Source organism: Mytilus californianus, unplaced genomic scaffold, assembly GCF_021869535.1.
Source record: "Mytilus californianus isolate M0D057914Y unplaced genomic scaffold, xbMytCali1.0.p SCAF_8, whole genome shotgun sequence".
Lineage (NCBI taxonomy): Eukaryota > Metazoa > Mollusca > Bivalvia > Mytilida > Mytilidae > Mytilus > Mytilus californianus.
Genome location: NW_026262734.1, coordinates 50,956,457 through 50,983,437, shown reverse-complemented (window position 1 = coordinate 50,983,437; position 26,981 = coordinate 50,956,457). Strand labels below are relative to the sequence as shown.

At 32.1% G+C, this 26,981-nt stretch overlaps 4 protein-coding genes across 4 annotated transcripts in view; 2 read left to right on the top strand and 2 right to left on the bottom strand.

Moving 5' to 3' along the window:
- LOC127712215 (zinc finger protein 595-like) overlaps positions 1-10,440 on the bottom strand; it is a 29,650-nt gene extending 19,210 nt beyond the window's left edge. Inside the window, exon 1 of the mRNA XM_052218521.1 lies at positions 10,309-10,440. Coding sequence (XP_052074481.1) covers positions 10,309-10,346 — 38 coding nt within the window. The 5' untranslated portion in view covers positions 10,347-10,440. The remainder of the gene's footprint in view (positions 1-10,308) is intronic.
- The window catches only part of LOC127712220 (beta-glucuronidase-like), a 988,629-nt gene that overhangs the window by 73,739 nt on the left and 887,909 nt on the right, over positions 1-26,981 (top strand). The gene's annotated exons all lie outside the window — the stretch shown is intronic.
- Positions 1-26,981, bottom strand: part of LOC127712224 (ornithine decarboxylase-like) — a 787,891-nt gene that overhangs the window by 101,249 nt on the left and 659,661 nt on the right. The window lies entirely within an intron of this gene.
- Positions 1-26,981, top strand: part of LOC127712221 (uncharacterized) — a 209,635-nt gene that overhangs the window by 105,485 nt on the left and 77,169 nt on the right. The window lies entirely within an intron of this gene.

The following is a 26,981-nucleotide window of genomic DNA, read 5'->3' as shown; positions in this document are numbered from 1 at the left end:
CCAGCCTTTGTAAGAATCAGGCAATTTACAAGAATTTCAAAACATGGCCTAAAAATCCCACTGAACTAACCATCCTATTTCAAAGTTACATGCACCTTGATCCTTAGAAATGGTAGGTCTTTCGTTTCTACGTGTCTGGTAATTCAAGAAATCTCTAGATAACTTTTGGTTAGAATGAGAGCAAATTACAAAGTTAGCTCCCCTTAATTTTTAATTTCCAGTGCATTTCAACCAAATTATATCTTGAATTACCAGAACATGTTTTCACCACTGCCTGATTCTTAGCAGATTGGCACTTAAATGATGAAATAAGGAGTATCATCACTGTATCATGTGTATGTTACATGTACATTGACACAAAAACTATCTATTATCTGTGTCATGAATGCTATTGAAATAAAAAAAAAGTTGTTGTGGTATGAAGTGGTGTTGAGGCAAAAAAAATATAAAAAATTAGGCATGTTTCCAGTCGCCCTCCCGACTTTTATTTATAGGCTCCCCCCTACCTCCCTCTCCCCCCGCCCCCCTCCAAAAAAAAATTAAATTAAATAAACAAGAGGCTGTCAAGAGCCTGAATCGCTCACCTGCAATTTTTTGCTTAAATCTTTCATCAATGATTATTTTTGCTTTTTAATATATATTAATGAGTGGCTTAAAAATTCCATTGAGATGTTCTTTGTATCTGTCATATTTTCTTCAAAAGCAAAGAAATACATTTTATCCCTATGTTCTATTTTTAGCCATGGTGGCCATGTTTTTTGACGAAACAGAAAATAAAACACAAATTTTATTCTAGATACCCAAAGGATCATTCAAAGTTTGGTTGGAATTGGTTCAGTGGTTTCAGAGGAGAAGATTTTTTAAAGTTAGAAAACATGATAAACAAATTGTGTAAAATTGTCCTTAAAGGGCAATAACTCTTTAAGAGGTCAATTGACAATTTTGGTCATATAAAACTTATTTGTAGATCTTACTTTGCTGAACATATTTGCTGTTTACAGTTTATCTTTATCATTAATACTATTCAAGATAATAACCAAAAACTGCAAAATTTCCTTAAAATTACCAATCTAGTGGCAGCAACCCTACAATGGGTTATTAGATTCATCTGAAAATTTCAGGGCTGATAGAACTTTACCTTATGAACACTTTTACCCCATGTCAGATTTGCTCTAACTGCTTTGGTTTTTGAGATATAAGCCAAAAACTGCATTTTACCCCTATGTTCTATTTTTAGCCATGGTGGCCATGTTTTTTGATGAAACAGAAAATAAAACACAAACTTTATTCTAGATACCCTAAGAATCATTCAGCTTAAGTTTGGTTGGAATTGGTTCAGTTGTTTCAGAGGAGAAGATGTTTGAATTAGTTTACACCAGACGGACGACGACAACGAAGGACGACGACAGACGACGACAGAAGCCAAGTGATGGCTAAAGCTCACAGTTCCTTCGGAACGGTGAGATAAAAATTGATAATTTTCAGTGTGATTGGAAAAAAGCTCTTCCTTTAGCATATATATGTGTCCCAAAATCATCTAGATCTAATTTGCACTAATTGTAAAAGCGTTTTTTTGTGATTTTAGATGTGGGTAGGAAGGTAGGCAAATTATTTTATCTTATTACCATAAAAGGTAATTTGTAAAAAATTTGTCAAGATGGATGATACTGCCTAGTTTATGAGGGCATGGATGGGGGCTTACAGAATAGAGAATAATGGGCAAAAAATATAAAGAATAGAGAAAAATTGACAAAAAAACATAAAGAATAGACATGATAGAGAGTAATGAGGTGCTAAAATATAAAGAATAGAGAATAATGGCCAAAAAGTATAAAGAATAGAGAAAAATGGCCTAAAAAGTGAAAGAATACAGACTCGAAGTACCCCCATCCAGACCCTCATTTAAGTCAGTTTTTAGCTGGTACACTGTATATCACAAAAGAGTGGAACTTTAATTTACTTGACATATATTTCAGATTTTTTTCTTCAAAATCAGACATATTGATAATAAGTGCTTTCCTAGAAAAAAAAACGTTCTTAGGGGGTTGGGAGTGACAGATAAAATCAGGTGTACAACCAAATAAAGCATAAAATGCAAAGAAAGAAAAATCCATTACAAAAAATGCATCAATTCTGTTAACGTTATTATGACCTATGAAAATCATTAATGACAATTTATATCAGTATGCATCTCGTCAAAGCTGACATCATGGACATACTGAGCATAAAGCAGACTGCCAAAATCCTTTAAAATTGTGATCAGCTGGTGATACAAGTAAACTTTTTAAGTCCTATGAATTGGTTAGGTAAACCCTTCATTCAGTTTATAGCCCTTTAGATATATTTATATCTAAAGTGAGGTATTATTTTCAGGTCAATCAAATACATGAAGAAAAGAAACCCAAAGAAAGGATAATTTTTAAGATTAAAATTAATTTTGATAAGTTTCTTTTTTCAGGATTACAGAACTTCACAAATTAAATGCATTGCTTTGTTTTGTGTAATAAATCAAAATAAATATAAGAATGCACATGCTGAAATGTCTCGCCTGCTTTACTATCATTGATTTTATGTTGATAGCCCTAAATATAAAGTTGAGTTATTGCTTATAGTATACAAGAAACAGACCAAACCATGAAAACTTTATATTGACCAATTAACCATGAATATGAGGTCAAGGTCAGATGAAAACTGCCAGACAGACATGTCACTTTACAATCATTCCATTGATCAAATATAGCTGATGTATCAAATATAGTATCTAAGAAACAAACTTAACCAGGAAAACTTATCATTGACCAATGAACCATGAAAATGAGGTCAAGGTCAGATGATACCTGAAAGACAGACATATGAACATAACAATAATTCCAGACACCACACATAGTTGACCTATTGCTTACAGTTTAAGAAAAACAGACCAAAACACAAAAACTTAACATTGGGCAAATAACCGTGAAAATGAGGTCAAGGTCAAATAAAACCTGCCAGACTGACATTTACATCATAAAATATGTTCATACACCAAATATAGTTGACCTATTGCATGTATACAGTATTAGAAAATAGACCAATACACAAAAAGTTATCTTTAACCACTGAACCATGAAAATGAGGTCAATGTCAGATGACACCTGCCAGTTGGACATGTACACCTTACAATCATTCCATACACCAAATATAGTAGACCTATTGCTTATAGTATCTGAGATATGGACTTGACCACGAAAACTTAACCTTGTTCACTGATCCATGAAATGAGGTTGAGGTCAAGTGAAAACTGTCTGACAGGCATGAGGACTGTGCAAGGTATGCACATACCAAATATAGTTATCCTACTACTCATAATAAGAGAGAAATTAACATTACAAAAAATCTTAACTTTTTTTTCAAGAAGTCACTGAACAATGAAAATGAGGTCAAGGACAAAGGACATATGACAGACGAAAACTTCATAACATTAGGCATCTATATACAAGGTATGATGCATCCAGGTCTTCCACCTTCTGAAATATTAAGATTTTAAGTAGTTAGTTTACGCCGCTGTGGATGCCTCCGGACCACTATCCCTATGTTGAGCTTTCTGCGACAAAAGTCGCAGGCTCGACAAACATCAGTAGAATTTTGTACAACAACATGAACAATGCGGCATGGAGTCAGAACTACAAGGCCATCAATTTAGGGACAATAACCACTCAATTAAAGGCATACTGGGATTAATTCCCTTAATAAACTCAGACAAAATCTTGAAATACCTTACATGCCTTATGATTGATTGATTGATTGTTGGTTGCTTAACGTCCAGTGGCAAATATTTCATGTATATTCAGGACGAGAAAAAATTAACAATAAATTCAATAGGTAGGTTCTGTAATAGGGGTGTCCGGGATAAAGGTCGGAGTCATTTAGACTGCCACTGGAAATGAGGGTATATTGGATGACAGAAATTTAGCCTTGCAACAGGTCACCTACGGACCCCTCAAAGAGTTGTTGCAAGGGTTCTTAACGTGCAAAGAGGGTGGCACTCTCTTTACACGAGGCATTGGATTTACCGTCCCCATTCTGACCGGACGTGGCTGCAAATTTGTACATCCCTCACAGCCAAAACGGACGCCCCACTTTGGCAAGGGTTTTACTGCCGGTCGGAGGAAGACCAATGGTGCACTTTGGCAAGGGTTTTACTGCCGGTCGGAGGAAGACCAATGGTGACCATACTTCTATTCCCCAGTCACCCTTGGGGGCTACATGCCTTATGTATATATACACAATCATAAAAGTCATCATGGTCATAACAAAACTAAAGTATCTGTTTATATTGACTACTATCTGACTATGTTATTGCACATGGAAATTGACATCTCTGGTCAGCGGTTAGGTAAGAAAATTGATACTAACTATTATCTAACACCAAATATTTGGTTTTCAAAAACAATACTTTCAAGAGACTTTCTATCCAAAGGCACACAGCGATATTAAAATTGATGATGTTTCAGTATATTCAATGTTGAACATCACAAATTTTTCAACATTACCCTCAGACCTCAAGAAAATCAATCAGAAAAACATCATGTTGGACAGCTGTTTGAGTTTCAGAAACATGACAATTTGTTTACATTTTATTTCTCAAAACATTCTTTGAGAAGATATTCTTTACTGCATTTGTGGGACAGAAAAAATATTACTGAAAAATTACCCCCCCCCCCCCCCCAAAAAGAGTCCAAACTTGAAAAAAAATTGGGCAGCACTTCCCCTAGAAAATGTGCATTACACCCCCTACCATGTAAATCCCAGGCCAAACAGATGGGAATCAAGAAAGAAAATGATAGGTGTGGGCAGGTTCATTTATTAAACATGAAACCATACACCTTATCGCGCCTATAAAGAATATGTAAAAAAAAATATATATACATGATATATGAGGACAAGGATATCGAAGGTTTGTATTTTTGTTTTTACATCTTTTTGGCCTGGGAAGTGCTGCCAAATTTATGGTTATTCTAATAGTAAGGTCCATGACGGACAAAATAAATAAAAAAAATATTTTTTTAGATATTGCAATATAATTTTTCGGGTCTGGCCATTTTTTCGAGTCTGTTGGAGATGAGTACACAAACTTAATTTTATTTTAGGCCTTTAGGTTTTTTACAGTTTCACATTCAAAAACATTTAAACAAAAGAAAAAATAAAGAAAAACAAAGAATGTGTCCATAGTACACAGATGCCCCACTCACACTATCATCTTTGGGGGCTTGTAAATGAGCAGTGTTCTGAAGATAACAGACAAATGAGATTTTCATTGTCCATAAAATTACACTTATATGATTAGTAAAGACATCTGCAAAGGACAGACAATCAAAATTCTATTAGAGCAAAGAAGTCCTAAGAATTCAAGAAAAGAAGATAGGATGACTTTTTTACTTGTATAAGTAAAAAAATCTGAATGTCTAAGGGACATAACTAAGCCCATTTTTTTTTACTTATACCATGTATACAAGTAAATAAAATACACTTGTATAAGTATCGTACAAATTTACTTATATAAGTATATTAATATTTACTTCTTCAAGTAAATAAAAATTACTTGTACAAGTAGTACCCCTGACTGTCTACTCTTGTTTCAAAATTTTCTTCATCTGTAGTAACATATGTTTGTTATTTGTTAAATAATCAGATTTTTTACTTTTGTTGGGCACTTGGGAGTTCTTGAAACTTTGCGCAGTAACTTAAACATGTTAAAACATAGCCTTAATCAGTGTTCCAGCTAGGATTTCAAAAGGGCAGGGAGACAATCATGAAAAGGGCGATTTAGCACGATGATTGATATTTCAAAAAGGGCATGTCAATCATTGTCCTATGTAAACTGTAGGGGTTTCAGCTAGGAGTTTTGAGAGGGTTTAGTAACTTTTACACTAGATGAAAATCAACCTTATTTTGGGTAACAGTAAGGGACAAGGATGTATATTACTAGCTATACATATGGCCCGAGAACACAGTTATTTCGTACTGCATTTCTTTTAGACAATAAATTCAAATTAAAAAAATCGCACCTGCTCTATCTCAAAAAGATTTTTACAGTGTAGTGTACTACTTTTGGGACAAATAATATTAAAATTATAGAAACTTCTACCAGCTCTAACTCAAAATATGGACAATTCTATGTTAAAGGGGTCTAAAATTCAGTTTGACAGTTTCAGATACTAATTTTTTACCTTTTTTAACTAGACCAAATCACTACTTAACATACATTTGTACATGTGACATAAAGATTCAGCAAACAAATTTTTTTAACATGTAATTTCACCCCCTTACTTTATATTTCATGCATCAAATATCAAGAAATAAATTGGGTAAGTGTATGAAAAAAAATGCAAGTTATACACTGTTTACACTAGGGACTATATTCGTAGACAATGAAAACCAAAGGACGATAACTGTGTCCTTGGACGATATGCCCTATTCCTGCAAGGACAAGAATCTTTGGAGGCCTTAAGCAAGCAACAAATGTAGGCAGTCATGGTATGATTCTACTGGTGTGATGCTTAAATATGAAGATAAGAACAAGGATCCGGAAATTTAGTTCACAATTTCAGTTATTTTGAGGGGACATCCTGATCAACAAAAGTCGGGTTCCTCTTTTTCAAAGCAAGGAATCACAACATAAACATGATAAATGAAATTGTAAGGAATATTTCACTGCATAATCAATATCCCTGTGAAACGTTTTAAAATCGATATTTGGAATTCATTTTTATGAGCTTGGAATGATTAAGAAGACTGTCTATTTTAAATATATCAAGAGAAGATCACGTTTATGTTACTTTCAATTTTTAACATGTTTAAGCGAAATGAAAACAGGAAGTGACAAGAGGATAATAAATTTAGAATGAATCGGGATTCATCTACGGATTGGTTTGTGTTTAATGTAAAGCCAAGAAATTATCTTTTTTAGCTCACCTGGCCCAAAGGGCCAAGTGAGCTTTTCTCATCACTTGGCGTCCCTCGTCTGTAGTCCGTCCTCGTCGTCCGTTAACTTTTACAAAAATCTTCGCCTCTGAAACTACTAGGCCAAATTAAACAAAACTTGGCCACACTCATCTCTAGGGTATATAGTTTAAAATTGTTTCCGATGACCCCGCCTGTCAACCGATATGGCCGACATGGCTAAAACTAGAACATAGGGGTAAAATGCAGATTTTGGCTTATATCTCTGAAACTAAGCATTTAGAGCAAATCTGACATGTTCATCAGGTTAAGATCTATCTGCTCTAAAATTTTCAGATGAATCAGACAACCCGTTGTTGGGTTGCTGCCCCTGAATTGGTAATTTTAAGGAAATTTTGCAGTTTTTGGTTATTATCTTGAATATATTTACATTGTATTATAGATAGAGATAAACTGTAAACAGCAATAATGTTCAGCAAAGATCTACAAATAGGTCAACATGACCAAAATGGTCAATTGACCCCTTAAGGAGTGATTGCCCTTTATAATCAATTTTTAACAATTTTCCGTAAATTTTTGTAATCTATTACAAAAATCTTCTCTTCTGAAACTACTGGGCCAATTTAACCATACTTAGTCACAATCATTATTGGGTATCTAGTTTAAAAAATGTGTCCGATGACCCTGCTCACCAATCAAGATGGCCGACATGGCTAAAAATAGTACATAGGGGGTAAAATGCATTTTTTGGATTATACATGTTATATCTCTGAAACTAGAGCATTTAGAGCAAATTTGTTCATCAGGTTAAGAACTATCTGTCTTGAAATTTTCAGACGAATCAGACAAGCCATTGTTGGGTTGCTGCCCCTGAATTAGTAATTTTAAGGAAATTTTGCAGTTTTTATACGACCGCAAAAAGTTTTGCGGTCGTATATTGGTATCACCTCGTCGTCATAAGAAGACAGTTGGTTTCCGGACAATAACTTTAGTATAATTAAATCTATGAAATTTAAATACAAGGTTTATAACCACAAAATAAAGGTTGGGATTGATTTTGGGGGTTATGGTCCTAACAGTTTAGCAATTAGGGGCCAAAAAGGGGTCCAAATAAGCATTTTTGTAGTTTCCAGACAATAACTTGTGGAATGGTGTATGGATCTCTCCGAAATTATACCACAAGTTTCCATACCACAAAGGGATGGTTAGGATTTGCTTTGGGAGGTTATGGCCCAAACCGTTTAGGAATTAGGGGCAAAAAAGGGGGAAAAAACAAGGGTTTCCTGGTTAATGGACAATTACTTAAGACAATTTAAAAGCAGTGTAAGGGAGGTAATCCAAACTAAACATTTTTAAACTCATTTACAAGCCCCCAAGGGGCAACTTTTGAAGGCCTTGCGCAAATACTTAAGATCTTTGCGCAATCAGTTTCTTTGTTGAATTAATGAGATGAAACATTGAACTCTAATCAAAAATTATAAGCTAACCTTAGAAAAATTGTTAAAGGCATGTTTTTACATCTCAAAACTTGAGAATTTTTGTGGGATTGTAAAAAAAATTTAATTTAAATACAAGTAAATTTTTGAGAAAATTAAGGGGAGATTATTCAAACATTATAATTTACTTATATAAGTATATTTTTTTTACTTCTTCAAGTAAATAAAGATTACTTGTACAAGTAGTACCCATGACTCCTAACACATATATTCACTTTGGTTACCTCTGGTCACCCTACACAGAAATTATTACTGGGATTTGCAGAATAGAAAATAATGGGCAAAAAATATAATGAATAGAGAAAAATGAATAAAAAAAAATAAAGAATAGATAATAACTAGGTGCTAAAATATAAAGAATAGAGAATAATGGGCAAAAAGTATAAAGAATAGAGGAAAAAAGGCCTAAAAAATTAAAGAATACAGAAATAAAGGACCCCCATCATTGGTATCTCGGATGGAATTGTAACTTATTTTATCATGAATTTTGGAAATATTTTGCACCAACAAGCACACAAAAGGAAGAAATTTGTATATATAAATCCAAAATTTTCTAGCTGGCAGTGAAGATTTAGTGTCAAAGTTCAGAGGTAAATTCTCTCTTAAAGTTCAACCAAAAAAAAAATGGATTTGGCATACACCTTATCGCTATTTGTCCGCCATTACTGGACATCACAAAGGTTCCCATATAATTTTGAACGTCACAATAGAAAATGTCTGATGCCGCAAAGAATAAGTGATTGTTGTTTGATGTCAATAGATCAAGTGTCACAAATTCTCAGGTCAAGTGTTGCAGATTTCAAAATAGCGATAAGGTCTACTATGTCTATGATGGTGTAGGAACGTCACAGCAAAAAAATTTAAAAACGTATCAAGAAGTCGCGCGTAATCATAATTATTTGGACTTTAGTTAGATTCTTTTGGCCTGTACAGATGATTTTTACCGGCCCGTCAGTTTTTTTACAAGCCTGGGCTGGTGGGCCTGTGGTTGAGCGCAAAGACTGCATTTGGCGCAGATAAACTTTTCCATGTACACCTTAGTGTGAAACCTTCAAATAAGTGGATTTTGTGGTATAAACGTAGCCAAAGTAAATCATATAAATTTTCAATAACATGCTCTTTCCGTTGTGTTGATGGATGACCGAATGTACATGTAGCAAAAGTTGAAGACCTCAGACTCAGTTGATCCACAGGAGTTTGAAATCCTAGCAATAAAGGTGTATAAATATGCCAAACTCGACTATCACAGTAGAGCTTCTCTCGAAGACTTTCTTGTTATTTGCCTTTCTAATATTCAACAATGTCTTTATCTTTTTTTGCTTTTTATTTTGCAGTGCAGGGACAAACTGAGGTGAAGGAGGAAACCGAGGTGAAGGAGGAAACCGAGGTCTGTGTGGGTAAGAAAATGGCGGTCTGACAAAAGATGAGAACGCTATGGCCACTATAGCACTCTACTAAAGGAGTTCAAAACAGAAGATGAGAAAGCCTTCTACAACTACACAAGATGTCCCAGGGGCATCTATGATGAGGTCCTGTGAAGGGTATAATGCAGAATTGAGAAGATGGACACATGGTACAGACAGTCTCTCCCTACTCGTCTCAAGCTAAGCTGTTCATTACTCTACGACACCTTGCCTGCTGTGACAATTATCCAAGCCTGTCCTTCAACTTCAGAATTGCTCTAAACACCATCTACCTTATCATTAATTATGTCTGCGATTCTCTCTTCGAGAGAAGCTCTACTGTGATAGTCGAGTTTGGCATATTTATACACCTTTATTGCTAGGATTTCAACTCCTGTGGTTGATCGTGGATATTTAGCTATGCTAAAAAAAAAACAAGTTCAAAATTATTGATTTTTTACACTAACCCTTTCCTAGAAATCAAATTGTCAAAAAAGGAGCTCATAAAACATTACGAGGTTTCCTTGTACTGTATCTTCACTAGACTGTTAAAAACGATCATGGTAGGTCAGACATGACGCTACCTTGATTTTTTTGGGTCTTTGGTTACATTCTATGCTTTCCGGTTTGCAGACGTAAATCACTTGGGAGGTTTATATACCTACAGAATCATTAAGATGCAATACTAAACCCAAAAGTAAACAACACAATAGAAGTACAGAGGACGTTAATTATTTTTTGGTATGTTTACTCTGCTTGCAGGTAATTTAATACACGTTGATACATTTTATGCTTCATTGAAATTAGATAGTGTTACTTTGAATCATTTGCTGATCAGAATTTTAGTTGATTTTTTTTTATAAATTATCCCATCTTAATTTATAGACACTGTCACAATAGACAATATATATATTGGCACAAACGCAACCACTACAACCGATAATCTCAATACAAAGTGCATTGCATAATAATACATAACATATATGATTGGCAGCTATAATATCAATAGGTTGTATACAAGTTAACTGTATGTTATGTAATTAATATTTTTGTAAGTCATTTTTAAACTTTAAACAATTCAGAAATATAAGAAGTACACATCTTTAGTATCTGTAAAGTTCAGTTCAGTGTCTTGTATATTCCTCCATTAATTATGGAGCACTACCCATAGGGTATAATTGTAGCAACTATATACACCTTAAAACATAAGGAAACATCCCAGCAGGCACAGCAACGTTGATTCAACATTGAATAAACGTCAGATTTCAACGTTGAATCAATGTTGAAAAGTAGTGTTGGATTGAAAATTGATATACCGTTGAAAACATAACGTTGATTCAACGTCAGCTTCCAACGTTGAAAATAGGTTGAATTTTGGTCTAAATTTGGTCAATGCAAGTTGAAAACAAGTCGAATGATGGCTGAACTGTGGTTAGTGTATGTTGAAATTAGGTCGAATGCTGGTTGAACTGTGGTCAGTAAATGTTGAAATCAGGTCGAATGCTGGTTGAACTGTGGTCAGTGTATGTTGAAAATAGGTCGAATGCTGGTTGAACTATGGTCAGCGTATGCTGAAAACATGTTGAATGTTGGTTGAACTGTGGTCATTGTATGTTGAAATCAGGTCGAATGCTGGTTGTTCTGAGGTCAGTGTATGCTGAAAACCTGTCGAATGTTGGTTGAACTGGTCCGAGTACACAGTTATTTCGTAGTGCATTTCTTTTAGACAATAAATGAAAATTAAAAAAATCCCACCTGCGCTTTCTCAATAATATTTTTACAGTGTGTTGTACTACTTTTGGGACAAATTATATCAAAATTATAGAAAACTTCATCGGCTCTAACTCAAAATATGGACAATTTCATGCTGAGGGGGTCTTCAAATCTTTTGACAGCCTCCGAAGTGCTAATTTTTAACATTTTTCAGCTGGACCAAATCACTACTTTACTTTAAAATTCATGACCCAAATTTTTTTACAGTGTCATTTCACCCCCCTACTTACTATTTGAGTCATAAAACATGGAGAAATAAATTCGGAAGGGGTATAAAAAAAATCGACAAGTAACACACTGTCCACACTAGGGACTATATTCGTGGACAACGCAAATCAAAGGACGATAACTGTGTACCCGGACCTAATAGGGTAGAAAAAGTTGACCAATCTTAATGAAACTTGGTATGACCAAAGCTTATTAAATTATAGGACTGCTTACAAAGTTTCATGGCAATAGGATATATATTATAGACAATATGACTAATTCTATATTCAACTTTGAGTGTTAAATTTAGATGTTAAAATTGAAAATTTTCAACTATCAACATTTGGGGCTTAAAAAATTTAAATATTGCAAAAAAATACTTTTGAAATGCCTTAATATATAATATATTATGTATTAAAAGCAATAGAGTACTCATTTGATTTATCAGACTTATCATAATTATTAAAAAGTCAAATTTATATGAGCCTGTGGCTAAAAATGGAGGTTTTCCAATGAAGGGGGGCCTTACATGAAGATGTAATATTTTCCAGCAATTTTAAATTTGTAAAGCTTTTTGGTTATAAATAATCCTTACATATGTATTTAATGTACTTTAAATGGAAAGAAAACTTACAAATAACATATCACATTAGTTTAAAAGGGTCTTAGGCCAAGTAAGACTGAAAATAATTTAGGGTCAATTTAGGCCGTATCACATATTTACATTTAAAAATGCATATTGAAGCTATATGAAATAAAATTTTGTGTCTTTTCTATCATTTCTATACTCAGGTGACATGATACAATAAATCTGAGCACAAAAAGACTCTTGCATTCAACTTTTTTTGCAAACAGTATGGTCTGATACAAAGATTTTTCACTTTTTAGTGAAAAACATGCATGCAATTTTAGTCTCAACAGGCTTATATTTGAACCACTTGCTATCCTACAGAAGAAAAGAAAGATATTATGTGACATAAAACAGGTACAAAAGACATTGTTAAGTGCTTTTTATACAAATTTAGTGAGGTCTTTATAATGGACTTCAACTTTTATGTTCCAAGCTCCTCACATTTAACTCGATCCAAACAGGGCGTTAGACGAGGACCATATATACAACACATTTTGAACATATTGTCTGAGATAATCTTCTTTTCTGTAGATTCAGAGTTCACAAATGAGTAATACAACTGGATTGAAGCATAGAAACACAAATATTGACACATAAAAACCTGTCAGATAGAAAGTCAGAATGCCACTTATGCATCAAAATTGAAAAAGCTATGAAATGCTTATTTTGACCATAAAATGCCAAAATTGGTCATTTTTGCAGAAATTCTATCAAATAAAAGTTTTAATCCTTTAGTTTTATGCTATTTGATAAATTGACACCATCAAATCATTCAGGGAAGTTGCCAAAGTACAGATTCTATATTTCCTGATTTCACCTAATAGGGTAGAAAAAGTTGACCAATCTTAATGAAACTTGGTATGACCAAAGCTTATTAAATTATAGGACTGCTTACAAAGTTTCATGGCAATAGGATATATATTATAGACAATATGACTAATTCTATATTCAACTTTGAGTGTTAAATTTAGATGTTAAAATTGAAAATTTTCAACTATCAACATTTGGGGCTTAAAAAATTTAAATATTGCAAAAAAATACTTTTGAAATGCCTTAATATATAATATATTATGTATTAAAAGCAATAGAGTACTCATTTGATTTATCAGACTTATCATAATTATTAAAAAGTCAAATTTATATGAGCCTGTGGCTAAAAATGGAGGTTTTCCAATGAAGGGGGGCCTTACATGAAGATGTAATATTTTCCAGCAATTTTAAATTTGTAAAGCTTTTTGGTTATAAATAATCCTTACATATGTATTTAATGTACTTTAAATGGAAAGAAAACTTACAAATAACATATCACATTAGTTTAAAAGGGTCTTAGGCCAAGTAAGACTGAAAATAATTTAGGGTCAATTTAGGCCGTATCACATATTTACATTTAAAAATGCATATTGAAGCTATATGAAATAAAATTTTGTGTCTTTTCTATCATTTCTATACTCAGGTGACATGATACAATAAATCTGAGCACAAAAAGACTCTTGCATTCAACTTTTTTTGCAAACAGTATGGTCTGATACAAAGATTTTTCACTTTTTAGTGAAAAACATGCATGCAATTTTAGTCTCAACAGGCTTATATTTGAACCACTTGCTATCCTACAGAAGAAAAGAAAGATATTATGTGACATAAAACAGGTACAAAAGACATTGTTAAGTGCTTTTTATACAAATTTAGTGAGGTCTTTATAATGGACTTCAACTTTTATGTTCCAAGTTCCTCACATTTAACTCGATCCAAACAGGGCGTTAGACGAGGACCATATATACAACACATTTTGAACATATTGTCTGAGATAATCTTCTTTTCTGTAGATTCAGAGTTCACAAATGAGTAATACAACTGGATTGAAGCATAGAAACACAAATATTGACACATAAAAACCTGTCAGATAGAAAGTCAGAATGCCACTTATGCATCAAAATTGAAAAAGCTATGAAATGCTTATTTTGACCATAAAATGCCAAAATTGGTCATTTTTGCAGAAATTCTATCAAATAAAAGTTTTAATCCTTTAGTTTTATGCTATTTGATAAATTGACACCATCAAATCATTCAGGGAAGTTGCCAAAGTACAGATTCTATATTTCCTGATTTCACCTCTTAGGTCCGAGTACACAGTTATTTCGTAGTGCATTTCTTTTAGACAATAAATGAAAATTAAAAAAATCCCACCTGCGCTTTCTCAATAATATTTTTACAGTGTGTTGTACTACTTTTGGGACAAATTATATCAAAATTATAGAAAACTTCATCGGCTCTAACTCAAAATATGGACAATTTCATGCTGAGGGGGTCTTCAAATCTTTTGACAGCCTCCGAAGTGCTAATTTTTAACATTTTTCAGCTGGACCAAATCACTACTTTACTTTAAAATTCATGACCCAAATTTTTTTACAGTGTCATTTCACCCCCCTACTTACTATTTGAGTCATAAAACATGGAGAAATAAATTCGGAAGGGGTATAAAAAAAATCGACAAGTAACACACTGTCCACACTAGGGACTATATTCGTGGACAACGCAAATCAAAGGACGATAACTGTGTACCCGGACCTAATAGGGTAGAAAAAGTTGACCAATCTTAATGAAACTTGGTATGACCAAAGCTTATTAAATTATAGGACTGCTTACAAAGTTTCATGGCAATAGGATATATATTATAGACAATATGACTAATTCTATATTCAACTTTGAGTGTTAAATTTAGATGTTAAAATTGAAAATTTTCAACTATCAACATTTGGGGCTTAAAAAATTTAAATATTGCAAAAAAATACTTTTGAAATGCCTTAATATATAATATATTATGTATTAAAAGCAATAGAGTACTCATTTGATTTATCAGACTTATCATAATTATTAAAAAGTCAAATTTATATGAGCCTGTGGCTAAAAATGGAGGTTTTCCAATGAAGGGGGGCCTTACATGAAGATGTAATATTTTCCAGCAATTTTAAATTTGTAAAGCTTTTTGGTTATAAATAATCCTTACATATGTATTTAATGTACTTTAAATGGAAAGAAAACTTACAAATAACATATCACATTAGTTTAAAAGGGTCTTAGGCCAAGTAAGACTGAAAATAATTTAGGGTCAATTTAGGCCGTATCACATATTTACATTTAAAAATGCATATTGAAGCTATATGAAATAAAATTTTGTGTCTTTTCTATCATTTCTATACTCAGGTGACATGATACAATAAATCTGAGCACAAAAAGACTCTTGCATTCAACTTTTTTTGCAAACAGTATGGTCTGATACAAAGATTTTTCACTTTTTAGTGAAAAACATGCATGCAATTTTAGTCTCAACAGGCTTATATTTGAACCACTTGCTATCCTACAGAAGAAAAGAAAGATATTATGTGACATAAAACAGGTACAAAAGACATTGTTAAGTGCTTTTTATACAAATTTAGTGAGGTCTTTATAATGGACTTCAACTTTTATGTTCCAAGCTCCTCACATTTAACTCGATCCAAACAGGGCGTTAGACGAGGACCATATATACAACACATTTTGAACATATTGTCTGAGATAATCTTCTTTTCTGTAGATTCAGAGTTCACAAATGAGTAATACAACTGGATTGAAGCATAGAAACACAAATATTGACACATAAAAACCTGTCAGATAGAAAGTCAGAATGCCACTTATGCATCAAAATTGAAAAAGCTATGAAATGCTTATTTTGACCATAAAATGCCAAAATTGGTCATTTTTGCAGAAATTCTATCAAATAAAAGTTTTAATCCTTTAGTTTTATGCTATTTGATAAATTGACACCATCAAATCATTCAGGGAAGTTGCCAAAGTACAGATTCTATATTTCCTGATTTCACCTCTTAGGTCCGAGTACACAGTTATTTCGTAGTGCATTTCTTTTAGACAATAAATGAAAATTAAAAAAATCCCACCTGCGCTTTCTCAATAATATTTTTACAGTGTGTTGTACTACTTTTGGGACAAATTATATCAAAATTATAGAAAACTTCATCGGCTCTAACTCAAAATATGGACAATTTCATGCTGAGGGGGTCTTCAAATCTTTTGACAGCCTCCGAAGTGCTAATTTTTAACATTTTTCAGCTGGACCAAATCACTACTTTACTTTAAAATTCATGACCCAAATTTTTTTACAGTGTCATTTCACCCCCCTACTTACTATTTGAGTCATAAAACATGGAGAAATAAATTCGGAAGGGGTATAAAAAAAATCGACAAGTAACACACTGTCCACACTAGGGACTATATTCGTGGACAACGCAAATCAAAGGACGATAACTGTGTACCCGGACCTAATAGGGTAGAAAAAGTTGACCAATCTTAATGAAACTTGGTATGACCAAAGCTTATTAAATTATAGGACTGCTTACAAAGTTTCATGGCAATAGGATATATATTATAGACAATATGACTAATTCTATATTCAACTTTGAGTGTTAAATTTAGATGTTAAAATTGAAAATTTTCAACTATCAACATTTGGGGCTTAAAAAATTTAAATATTGCAAAAAAATACTTTTGAAATGCCTTAATATATAATATATTATGTATTAAAAGCAATAGAGTACTCATTTGATTTATCAGACTTATCATAATTATTAAAAAGTCAAATTTATATGAGCCTGTGGCTAAAAATGGAGGTTTTCCAATGAAGGGGGGCCTTACATGAAGATGTAATATTTTCCAGCAATTTTAAATTTGTAAAGCTTTTTGGTTATAAATAATCCTTACATATGTATTTAATGTACTTTAAATGGAAAGAAAACTTACAAATAACATATCACATTAGTTTAAAAGGGTCTTAGGCCAAGTAAGACTGAAAATAATTTAGGGTCAATTTAGGCCGTATCACATATTTACATTTAAAAATGCATATTGAAGCTATATGAAATAAAATTTTGTGTCTTTTCTATCATTTCTATACTCAGGTGACATGATACAATAAATCTGAGCACAAAAAGACTCTTGCATTCAACTTTTTTTGCAAACAGTATGGTCTGATACAAAGATTTTTCACTTTTTAGTGAAAAACATGCATGCAATTTTAGTCTCAACAGGCTTATATTTGAACCACTTGCTATCCTACAGAAGAAAAGAAAGATATTATGTGACATAAAACAGGTACAAAAGACATTGTTAAGTGCTTTTTATACAAATTTAGTGAGGTCTTTATAATGGACTTCAACTTTTATGTTCCAAGCTCCTCACATTTAACTCGATCCAAACAGGGCGTTAGACGAGGACCATATATACAACACATTTTGAACATATTGTCTGAGATAATCTTCTTTTCTGTAGATTCAGAGTTCACAAATGAGTAATACAACTGGATTGAAGCATAGAAACACAAATATTGACACATAAAAACCTGTCAGATAGAAAGTCAGAATGCCACTTATGCATCAAAATTGAAAAAGCTATGAAATGCTTATTTTGACCATAAAATGCCAAAATTGGTCATTTTTGCAGAAATTCTATCAAATAAAAGTTTTAATCCTTTAGTTTTATGCTATTTGATAAATTGACACCATCAAATCATTCAGGGAAGTTGCCAAAGTACAGATTCTATATTTCCTGATTTCACCTCTTAGGTCCGAGTACACAGTTATTTCGTAGTGCATTTCTTTTAGACAATAAATGAAAATTAAAAAAATCCCACCTGCGCTTTCTCAATAATATTTTTACAGTGTGTTGTACTACTTTTGGGACAAATTATATCAAAATTATAGAAAACTTCATCGGCTCTAACTCAAAATATGGACAATTTCATGCTGAGGGGGTCTTCAAATCTTTTGACAGCCTCCGAAGTGCTAATTTTTAACATTTTTCAGCTGGACCAAATCACTACTTTACTTTAAAATTCATGACCCATATTTTTTTACAGTGTCATTTCACCCCCCTACTTACTATTTGAGTCATAAAACATGGAGAAATAAATTCGGAAGGGGTATAAAAAAAATCGACAAGTAACACACTGTCCACACTAGGGACTATATTCGTGGACAACGCAAATCAAAGGACGATAACTGTGTACCCGGACCTAATAGGGTAGAAAAAGTTGACCAATCTTAATGAAACTTGGTATGACCAAAGCTTATTAAATTATAGGACTGCTTACAAAGTTTCATGGCAATAGGATATATATTATAGACAATATGACTAATTCTATATTCAACTTTGAGTGTTAAATTTAGATGTTAAAATTGAAAATTTTCAACTATCAACATTTGGGGCTTAAAAAATTTAAATATTGCAAAAAAATACTTTTGAAATGCCTTAATATATAATATATTATGTATTAAAAGCAATAGAGTACTCATTTGATTTATCAGACTTATCATAATTATTAAAAAGTCAAATTTATATGAGCCTGTGGCTAAAAATGGAGGTTTTCCAATGAAGGGGGGCCTTACATGAAGATGTAATATTTTCCAGCAATTTTAAATTTGTAAAGCTTTTTGGTTATAAATAATCCTTACATATGTATTTAATGTACTTTAAATGGAAAGAAAACTTACAAATAACATATCACATTAGTTTAAAAGGGTCTTAGGCCAAGTAAGACTGAAAATAATTTAGGGTCAATTTAGGCCGTATCACATATTTACATTTAAAAATGCATATTGAAGCTATATGAAATAAAATTTTGTGTCTTTTCTATCATTTCTATACTCAGGTGACATGATACAATAAATCTGAGCACAAAAAGACTCTTGCATTCAACTTTTTTTGCAAACAGTATGGTCTGATACAAAGATTTTTCACTTTTTAGTGAAAAACATGCATGCAATTTTAGTCTCAACAGGCTTATATTTGAACCACTTGCTATCCTACAGAAGAAAAGAAAGATATTATGTGACATAAAACAGGTACAAAAGACATTGTTAAGTGCTTTTTATACAAATTTAGTGAGGTCTTTATAATGGACTTCAACTTTTATGTTCCAAGCTCCTCACATTTAACTCGATCCAAACAGGGCGTTAGACGAGGACCATATATACAACACATTTTGAACATATTGTCTGAGATAATCTTCTTTTCTGTAGATTCAGAGTTCACAAATGAGTAATACAACTGGATTGAAGCATAGAAACACAAATATTGACACATAAAAACCTGTCAGATAGAAAGTCAGAATGCCACTTATGCATCAAAATTGAAAAAGCTATGAAATGCTTATTTTGACCATAAAATGCCAAAATTGGTCATTTTTGCAGAAATTCTATCAAATAAAAGTTTTAATCCTTTAGTTTTATGCTATTTGATAAATTGACACCATCAAATCATTCAGGGAAGTTGCCAAAGTACAGATTCTATATTTCCTGATTTCACCTCTTAGGTCCGAGTACACAGTTATTTCGTAGTGCATTTCTTTTAGACAATAAATGAAAATTAAAAAAATCCCACCTGCGCTTTCTCAATAATATTTTTACAGTGTGTTGTACTACTTTTGGGACAAATTATATCAAAATTATAGAAAACTTCATCGGCTCTAACTCAAAATATGGACAATTTCATGCTGAGGGGGTCTTCAAATCTTTTGACAGCCTCCGAAGTGCTAATTTTTAACATTTTTCAGCTGGACCAAATCACTACTTTACTTTAAAATTCATGACCCAAATTTTTTTACAGTGTCATTTCACCCCCCTACTTACTATTTGAGTCATAAAACATGGAGAAATAAATTCGGAAGGGGTATAAAAAAAATCGACAAGTAACACACTGTCCACACTAGGGACTATATTCGTGGACAACGCAAATCAAAGGACGATAACTGTGTACCCGGACCTAATAGGGTAGAAAAAGTTGACCAATCTTAATGAAACTTGGTATGACCAAAGCTTATTAAATTATAGGACTGCTTACAAAGTTTCATGGCAATAGGATATATATTATAGACAATATGACTAATTCTATATTCAACTTTGAGTGTTAAATTTAGATGTTAAAATTGAAAATTTTCAACTATCAACATTTGGGGCTTAAAAAATTTAAATATTGCAAAAAAATACTTTTGAAATGCCTTAATATATAATATATTATGTATTAAAAGCAATAGAGTACTCATTTGATTTATCAGACTTATCATAATTATTAAAAAGTCAAATTTATATGAGCCTGTGGCTAAAAATGGAGGTTTTCCAATGAAGGGGGGCCTTACATGAAGATGTAATATTTTCCAGCAATTTTAAATTTGTAAAGCTTTTTGGTTATAAATAATCCTTACATATGTATTTAATGTACTTTAAATGGAAAGAAAACTTACAAATAACATATCACATTAGTTTAAAAGGGTCTTAGGCCAAGTAAGACTGAAAATAATTTAGGGTCAATTTAGGCCGTATCACATATTTACATTTAAAAATGCATATTGAAGCTATATGAAATAAAATTTTGTGTCTTTTCTATCATTTCTATACTCAGGTGACATGATACAATAAATCTGAGCACAAAAAGACTCTTGCATTCAACTTTTTTTGCAAACAGTATGGTCTGATACAAAGATTTTTCACTTTTTAGTGAAAAACATGCATGCAATTTTAGTCTCAACAGGCTTATATTTGAACCACTTGCTATCCTACAGAAGAAAAGAAAGATATTATGTGACATAAAACAGGTACAAAAGACATTGTTAAGTGCTTTTTATACAAATTTAGTGAGGTCTTTATAATGGACTTCAACTTTTATGTTCCAAGCTCCTCACATTTAACTCGATCCAAACAGGGCGTTAGACGAGGACCATATATACAACACATTTTGAACATATTGTCTGAGATAATCTTCTTTTCTGTAGATTCAGAGTTCACAAATGAGTAATACAACTGGATTGAAGCATAGAAACACAAATATTGACACATAAAAACCTGTCAGATAGAAAGTCAGAATGCCACTTATGCATCAAAATTGAAAAAGCTATGAAATGCTTATTTTGACCATAAAATGCCAAAATTGGTCATTTTTGCAGAAATTCTATCAAATAAAAGTTTTAATCCTTTAGTTTTATGCTATTTGATAAATTGACACCATCAAATCATTCAGGGAAGTTGCCAAAGTACAGATTCTATATTTCCTGATTTCACCTCTTAGGTCCGAGTACACAGTTATTTCGTAGTGCATTTCTTTTAGACAATAAATGAAAATTAAAAAAATCCCACCTGCGCTTTCTCAATAATATTTTTACAGTGTGTTGTACTACTTTTGGGACAAATTATATCAAAATTATAGAAAACTTCATCGGCTCTAACTCAAAATATGGACAATTTCATGCTGAGGGGGTCTTCAAATCTTTTGACAGCCTCCGAAGTGCTAATTTTTAACATTTTTCAGCTGGACCAAATCACTACTTTACTTTAAAATTCATGACCCAAATTTTTTTACAGTGTCATTTCACCCCCCTACTTACTATTTGAGTCATAAAACATGGAGAAATAAATTCGGAAGGGGTATAAAAAAAATCGACAAGTAACACACTGTCCACACTAGGGACTATATTCGTGGACAACGCAAATCAAAGGACGATAACTGTGTACCCGGACCTAATAGGGTAGAAAAAGTTGACCAATCTTAATGAAACTTGGTATGACCAAAGCTTATTAAATTATAGGACTGCTTACAAAGTTTCATGGCAATAGGATATATATTATAGACAATATGACTAATTCTATATTCAACTTTGAGTGTTAAATTTAGATGTTAAAATTGAAAATTTTCAACTATCAACATTTGGGGCTTAAAAAATTTAAATATTGCAAAAAAATACTTTTGAAATGCCTTAATATATAATATATTATGTATTAAAAGCAATAGAGTACTCATTTGATTTATCAGACTTATCATAATTATTAAAAAGTCAAATTTATATGAGCCTGTGGCTAAAAATGGAGGTTTTCCAATGAAGGGGGGCCTTACATGAAGATGTAATATTTTCCAGCAATTTTAAATTTGTAAAGCTTTTTGGTTATAAATAATCCTTACATATGTATTTAATGTACTTTAAATGGAAAGAAAACTTACAAATAACATATCACATTAGTTTAAAAGGGTCTTAGGCCAAGTAAGACTGAAAATAATTTAGGGTCAATTTAGGCCGTATCACATATTTACATTTAAAAATGCATATTGAAGCTATATGAAATAAAATTTTGTGTCTTTTCTATCATTTCTATACTCAGGTGACATGATACAATAAATCTGAGCACAAAAAGACTCTTGCATTCAACTTTTTTTGCAAACAGTATGGTCTGATACAAAGATTTTTCACTTTTTAGTGAAAAACATGCATGCAATTTTAGTCTCAACAGGCTTATATTTGAACCACTTGCTATCCTACAGAAGAAAAGAAAGATATTATGTGACATAAAACAGGTACAAAAGACATTGTTAAGTGCTTTTTATACAAATTTAGTGAGGTCTTTATAATGGACTTCAACTTTTATGTTCCAAGCTCCTCACATTTAACTCGATCCAAACAGGGCGTTAGACGAGGACCATATATACAACACATTTTGAACATATTGTCTGAGATAATCTTCTTTTCTGTAGATTCAGAGTTCACAAATGAGTAATACAACTGGATTGAAGCATAGAAACACAAATATTGACACATAAAAACCTGTCAGATAGAAAGTCAGAATGCCACTTATGCATCAAAATTGAAAAAGCTATGAAATGCTTATTTTGACCATAAAATGCCAAAATTGGTCATTTTTGCAGAAATTCTATCAAATAAAAGTTTTAATCCTTTAGTTTTATGCTATTTGATAAATTGACACCATCAAATCATTCAGGGAAGTTGCCAAAGTACAGATTCTATATTTCCTGATTTCACCTCTTAGGTCCGAGTACACAGTTATTTCGTAGTGCATTTCTTTTAGACAATAAATGAAAATTAAAAAAATCCCACCAGCGCTTTCTCAATAATATTTTTACAGTGTGTTGTACTACTTTTGGGACAAATTATATCAAAATTATAGAAAACTTCATCGGCTCTAACTCAAAATATGGACAATTTCATGCTGAGGGGGTCTTCAAATCTTTTGACAGCCTCCGAAGTGCTAATTTTTAACATTTTTCAGCTGGACCAAATCACTACTTTACTTTAAAATTCATGACCCAAATTTTTTTACAGTGTCATTTCACCCCCCTACTTACTATTTGAGTCATAAAACATGGAGAAATAAATTCGGAAGGGGTATAAAAAAAATCGACAAGTAACACACTGTCCACACTAGGGACTATATTCGTGGACAACGCAAATCAAAGGACGATAACTGTGTACCCGGACCTAATAGGGTAGAAAAAGTTGACCAATCTTAATGAAACTTGGTATGACCAAAGCTTATTAAATTATAGGACTGCTTACAAAGTTTCATGGCAATAGGATATATATTATAGACAATATGACTAATTCTATATTCAACTTTGAGTGTTAAATTTAGATGTTAAAATTGAAAATTTTCAACTATCAACATTTGGGGCTTAAAAAATTTAAATATTGCAAAAAAATACTTTTGAAATGCCTTAATATATAATATATTATGTATTAAAAGCAATAGAGTACTCATTTGATTTATCAGACTTATCATAATTATTAAAAAGTCAAATTTATATGAGCCTGTGGCTAAAAATGGAGGTTTTCCAATGAAGGGGGGCCTTACATGAAGATGTAATATTTTCCAGCAATTTTAAATTTGTAAAGCTTTTTGGTTATAAATAATCCTTACATATGTATTTAATGTACTTTAAATGGAAAGAAAACTTACAAATAACATATCACATTAGTTTAAAAGGGTCTTAGGCCAAGTAAGACTGAAAATAATTTAGGGTCAATTTAGGCCGTATCACATATTTACATTTAAAAATGCATATTGAAGCTATATGAAATAAAATTTTGTGTCTTTTCTATCATTTCTATACTCAGGTGACATGATACAATAAATCTGAGCACAAAAAGACTCTTGCATTCAACTTTTTTTGCAAACAGTATGGTCTGATACAAAGATTTTTCACTTTTTAGTGAAAAACATGCATGCAATTTTAGTCTCAACAGGCTTATATTTGAACCACTTGCTATCCTACAGAAGAAAAGAAAGATATTATGTGACATAAAACAGGTACAAAAGACATTGTTAAGTGCTTTTTATACAAATTTAGTGAGGTCTTTATAATGGACTTCAACTTTTATGTTCCAAGCTCCTCACATTTAACTCGATCCAAACAGGGCGTTAGACGAGGACCATATATACAACACATTTTGAACATATTGTCTGAGATAATCTTCTTTTCTGTAGATTCAGAGTTCACAAATGAGTAATACAACTGGATTGAAGCATAGAAACACAAATATTGACACATAAAAACCTGTCAGATAGAAAGTCAGAATGCCACTTATGCATCAAAATTGAAAAAGCTATGAAATGCTTATTTTGACCATAAAATGCCAAAATTGGTCATTTTTGCAGAAATTCTATCAAATAAAAGTTTTAATCCTTTAGTTTTATGCTATTTGATAAATTGACACCATCAAATCATTCAGGGAAGTTGCCAAAGTACAGATTCTATATTTCCTGATTTCACCTCTTAGGTCCGAGTACACAGTTATTTCGTAGTGCATTTCTTTTAGACAATAAATGAAAATTAAAAAAATCCCACCTGCGCTTTCTCAATAATATTTTTACAGTGTGTTGTACTACTTTTGGGACAAATTATATCAAAATTATAGAAAACTTCATCGGCTCTAACTCAAAATATGGACAATTTCATGCTGAGGGGGTCTTCAAATCTTTTGACAGCCTCCGAAGTGCTAATTTTTAACATTTTTCAGCTGGACCAAATCACTACTTTACTTTAAAATTCATGACCCAAATTTTTTTACAGTGTCATTTCACCCCCCTACTTACTATTTGAGTCATAAAACATGGAGAAATAAATTCGGAAGGGGTATAAAAAAAATCGACAAGTAACACACTGTCCACACTAGGGACTATATTCGTGGACAACGCAAATCAAAGGACGATAACTGTGTACCCGGACCTAATAGGGTAGAAAAAGTTGACCAATCTTAATGAAACTTGGTATGACCAAAGCTTATTAAATTATAGGACTGCTTACAAAGTTTCATGGCAATAGGATATATATTATAGACAATATGACTAATTCTATATTCAACTTTGAGTGTTAAATTTAGATGTTAAAATTGAAAATTTTCAACTATCAACATTTGGGGCTTAAAAAATTTAAATATTGCAAAAAAATACTTTTGAAATGCCTTAATATATAATATATTATGTATTAAAAGCAATAGAGTACTCATTTGATTTATCAGACTTATCATAATTATTAAAAAGTCAAATTTATATGAGCCTGTGGCTAAAAATGGAGGTTTTCCAATGAAGGGGGGCCTTACATGAAGATGTAATATTTTCCAGCAATTTTAAATTTGTAAAGCTTTTTGGTTATAAATAATCCTTACATATGTATTTAATGTACTTTAAATGGAAAGAAAACTTACAAATAACATATCACATTAGTTTAAAAGGGTCTTAGGCCAAGTAAGACTGAAAATAATTTAGGGTCAATTTAGGCCGTATCACATATTTACATTTAAAAATGCATATTGAAGCTATATGAAATAAAATTTTGTGTCTTTTCTATCATTTCTATACTCAGGTGACATGATACAATAAATCTGAGCACAAAAAGACTCTTGCATTCAACTTTTTTTGCAAACAGTATGGTCTGATACAAAGATTTTTCACTTTTTAGTGAAAAACATGCATGCAATTTTAGTCTCAACAGGCTTATATTTGAACCACTTGCTATCCTACAGAAGAAAAGAAAGATATTATGTGACATAAAACAGGTACAAAAGACATTGTTAAGTGCTTTTTATACAAATTTAGTGAGGTCTTTATAATGGACTTCAACTTTTATGTTCCAAGCTCCTCACATTTAACTCGATCCAAACAGGGCGTTAGACGAGGACCATATATACAACACATTTTGAACATATTGTCTGAGATAATCTTCTTTTCTGTAGATTCAGAGTTCACAAATGAGTAATACAACTGGATTGAAGCATAGAAACACAAATATTGACACATAAAAACCTGTCAGATAGAAAGTCAGAATGCCACTTATGCATCAAAATTGAAAAAGCTATGAAATGCTTATTTTGACCATAAAATGCCAAAATTGGTCATTTTTGCAGAAATTCTATCAAATAAAAGTTTTAATCCTTTAGTTTTATGCTATTTGATAAATTGACACCATCAAATCATTCAGGGAAGTTGCCAAAGTACAGATTCTATATTTCCTGATTTCACCTCTTAGGTCCGAGTACACAGTTATTTCGTAGTGCATTTCTTTTAGACAATAAATGAAAATTAAAAAAATCCCACCTGCGCTTTCTCAATAATATTTTTACAGTGTGTTGTACTACTTTTGGGACAAATTATATCAAAATTATAGAAAACTTCATCGGCTCTAACTCAAAATATGGACAATTTC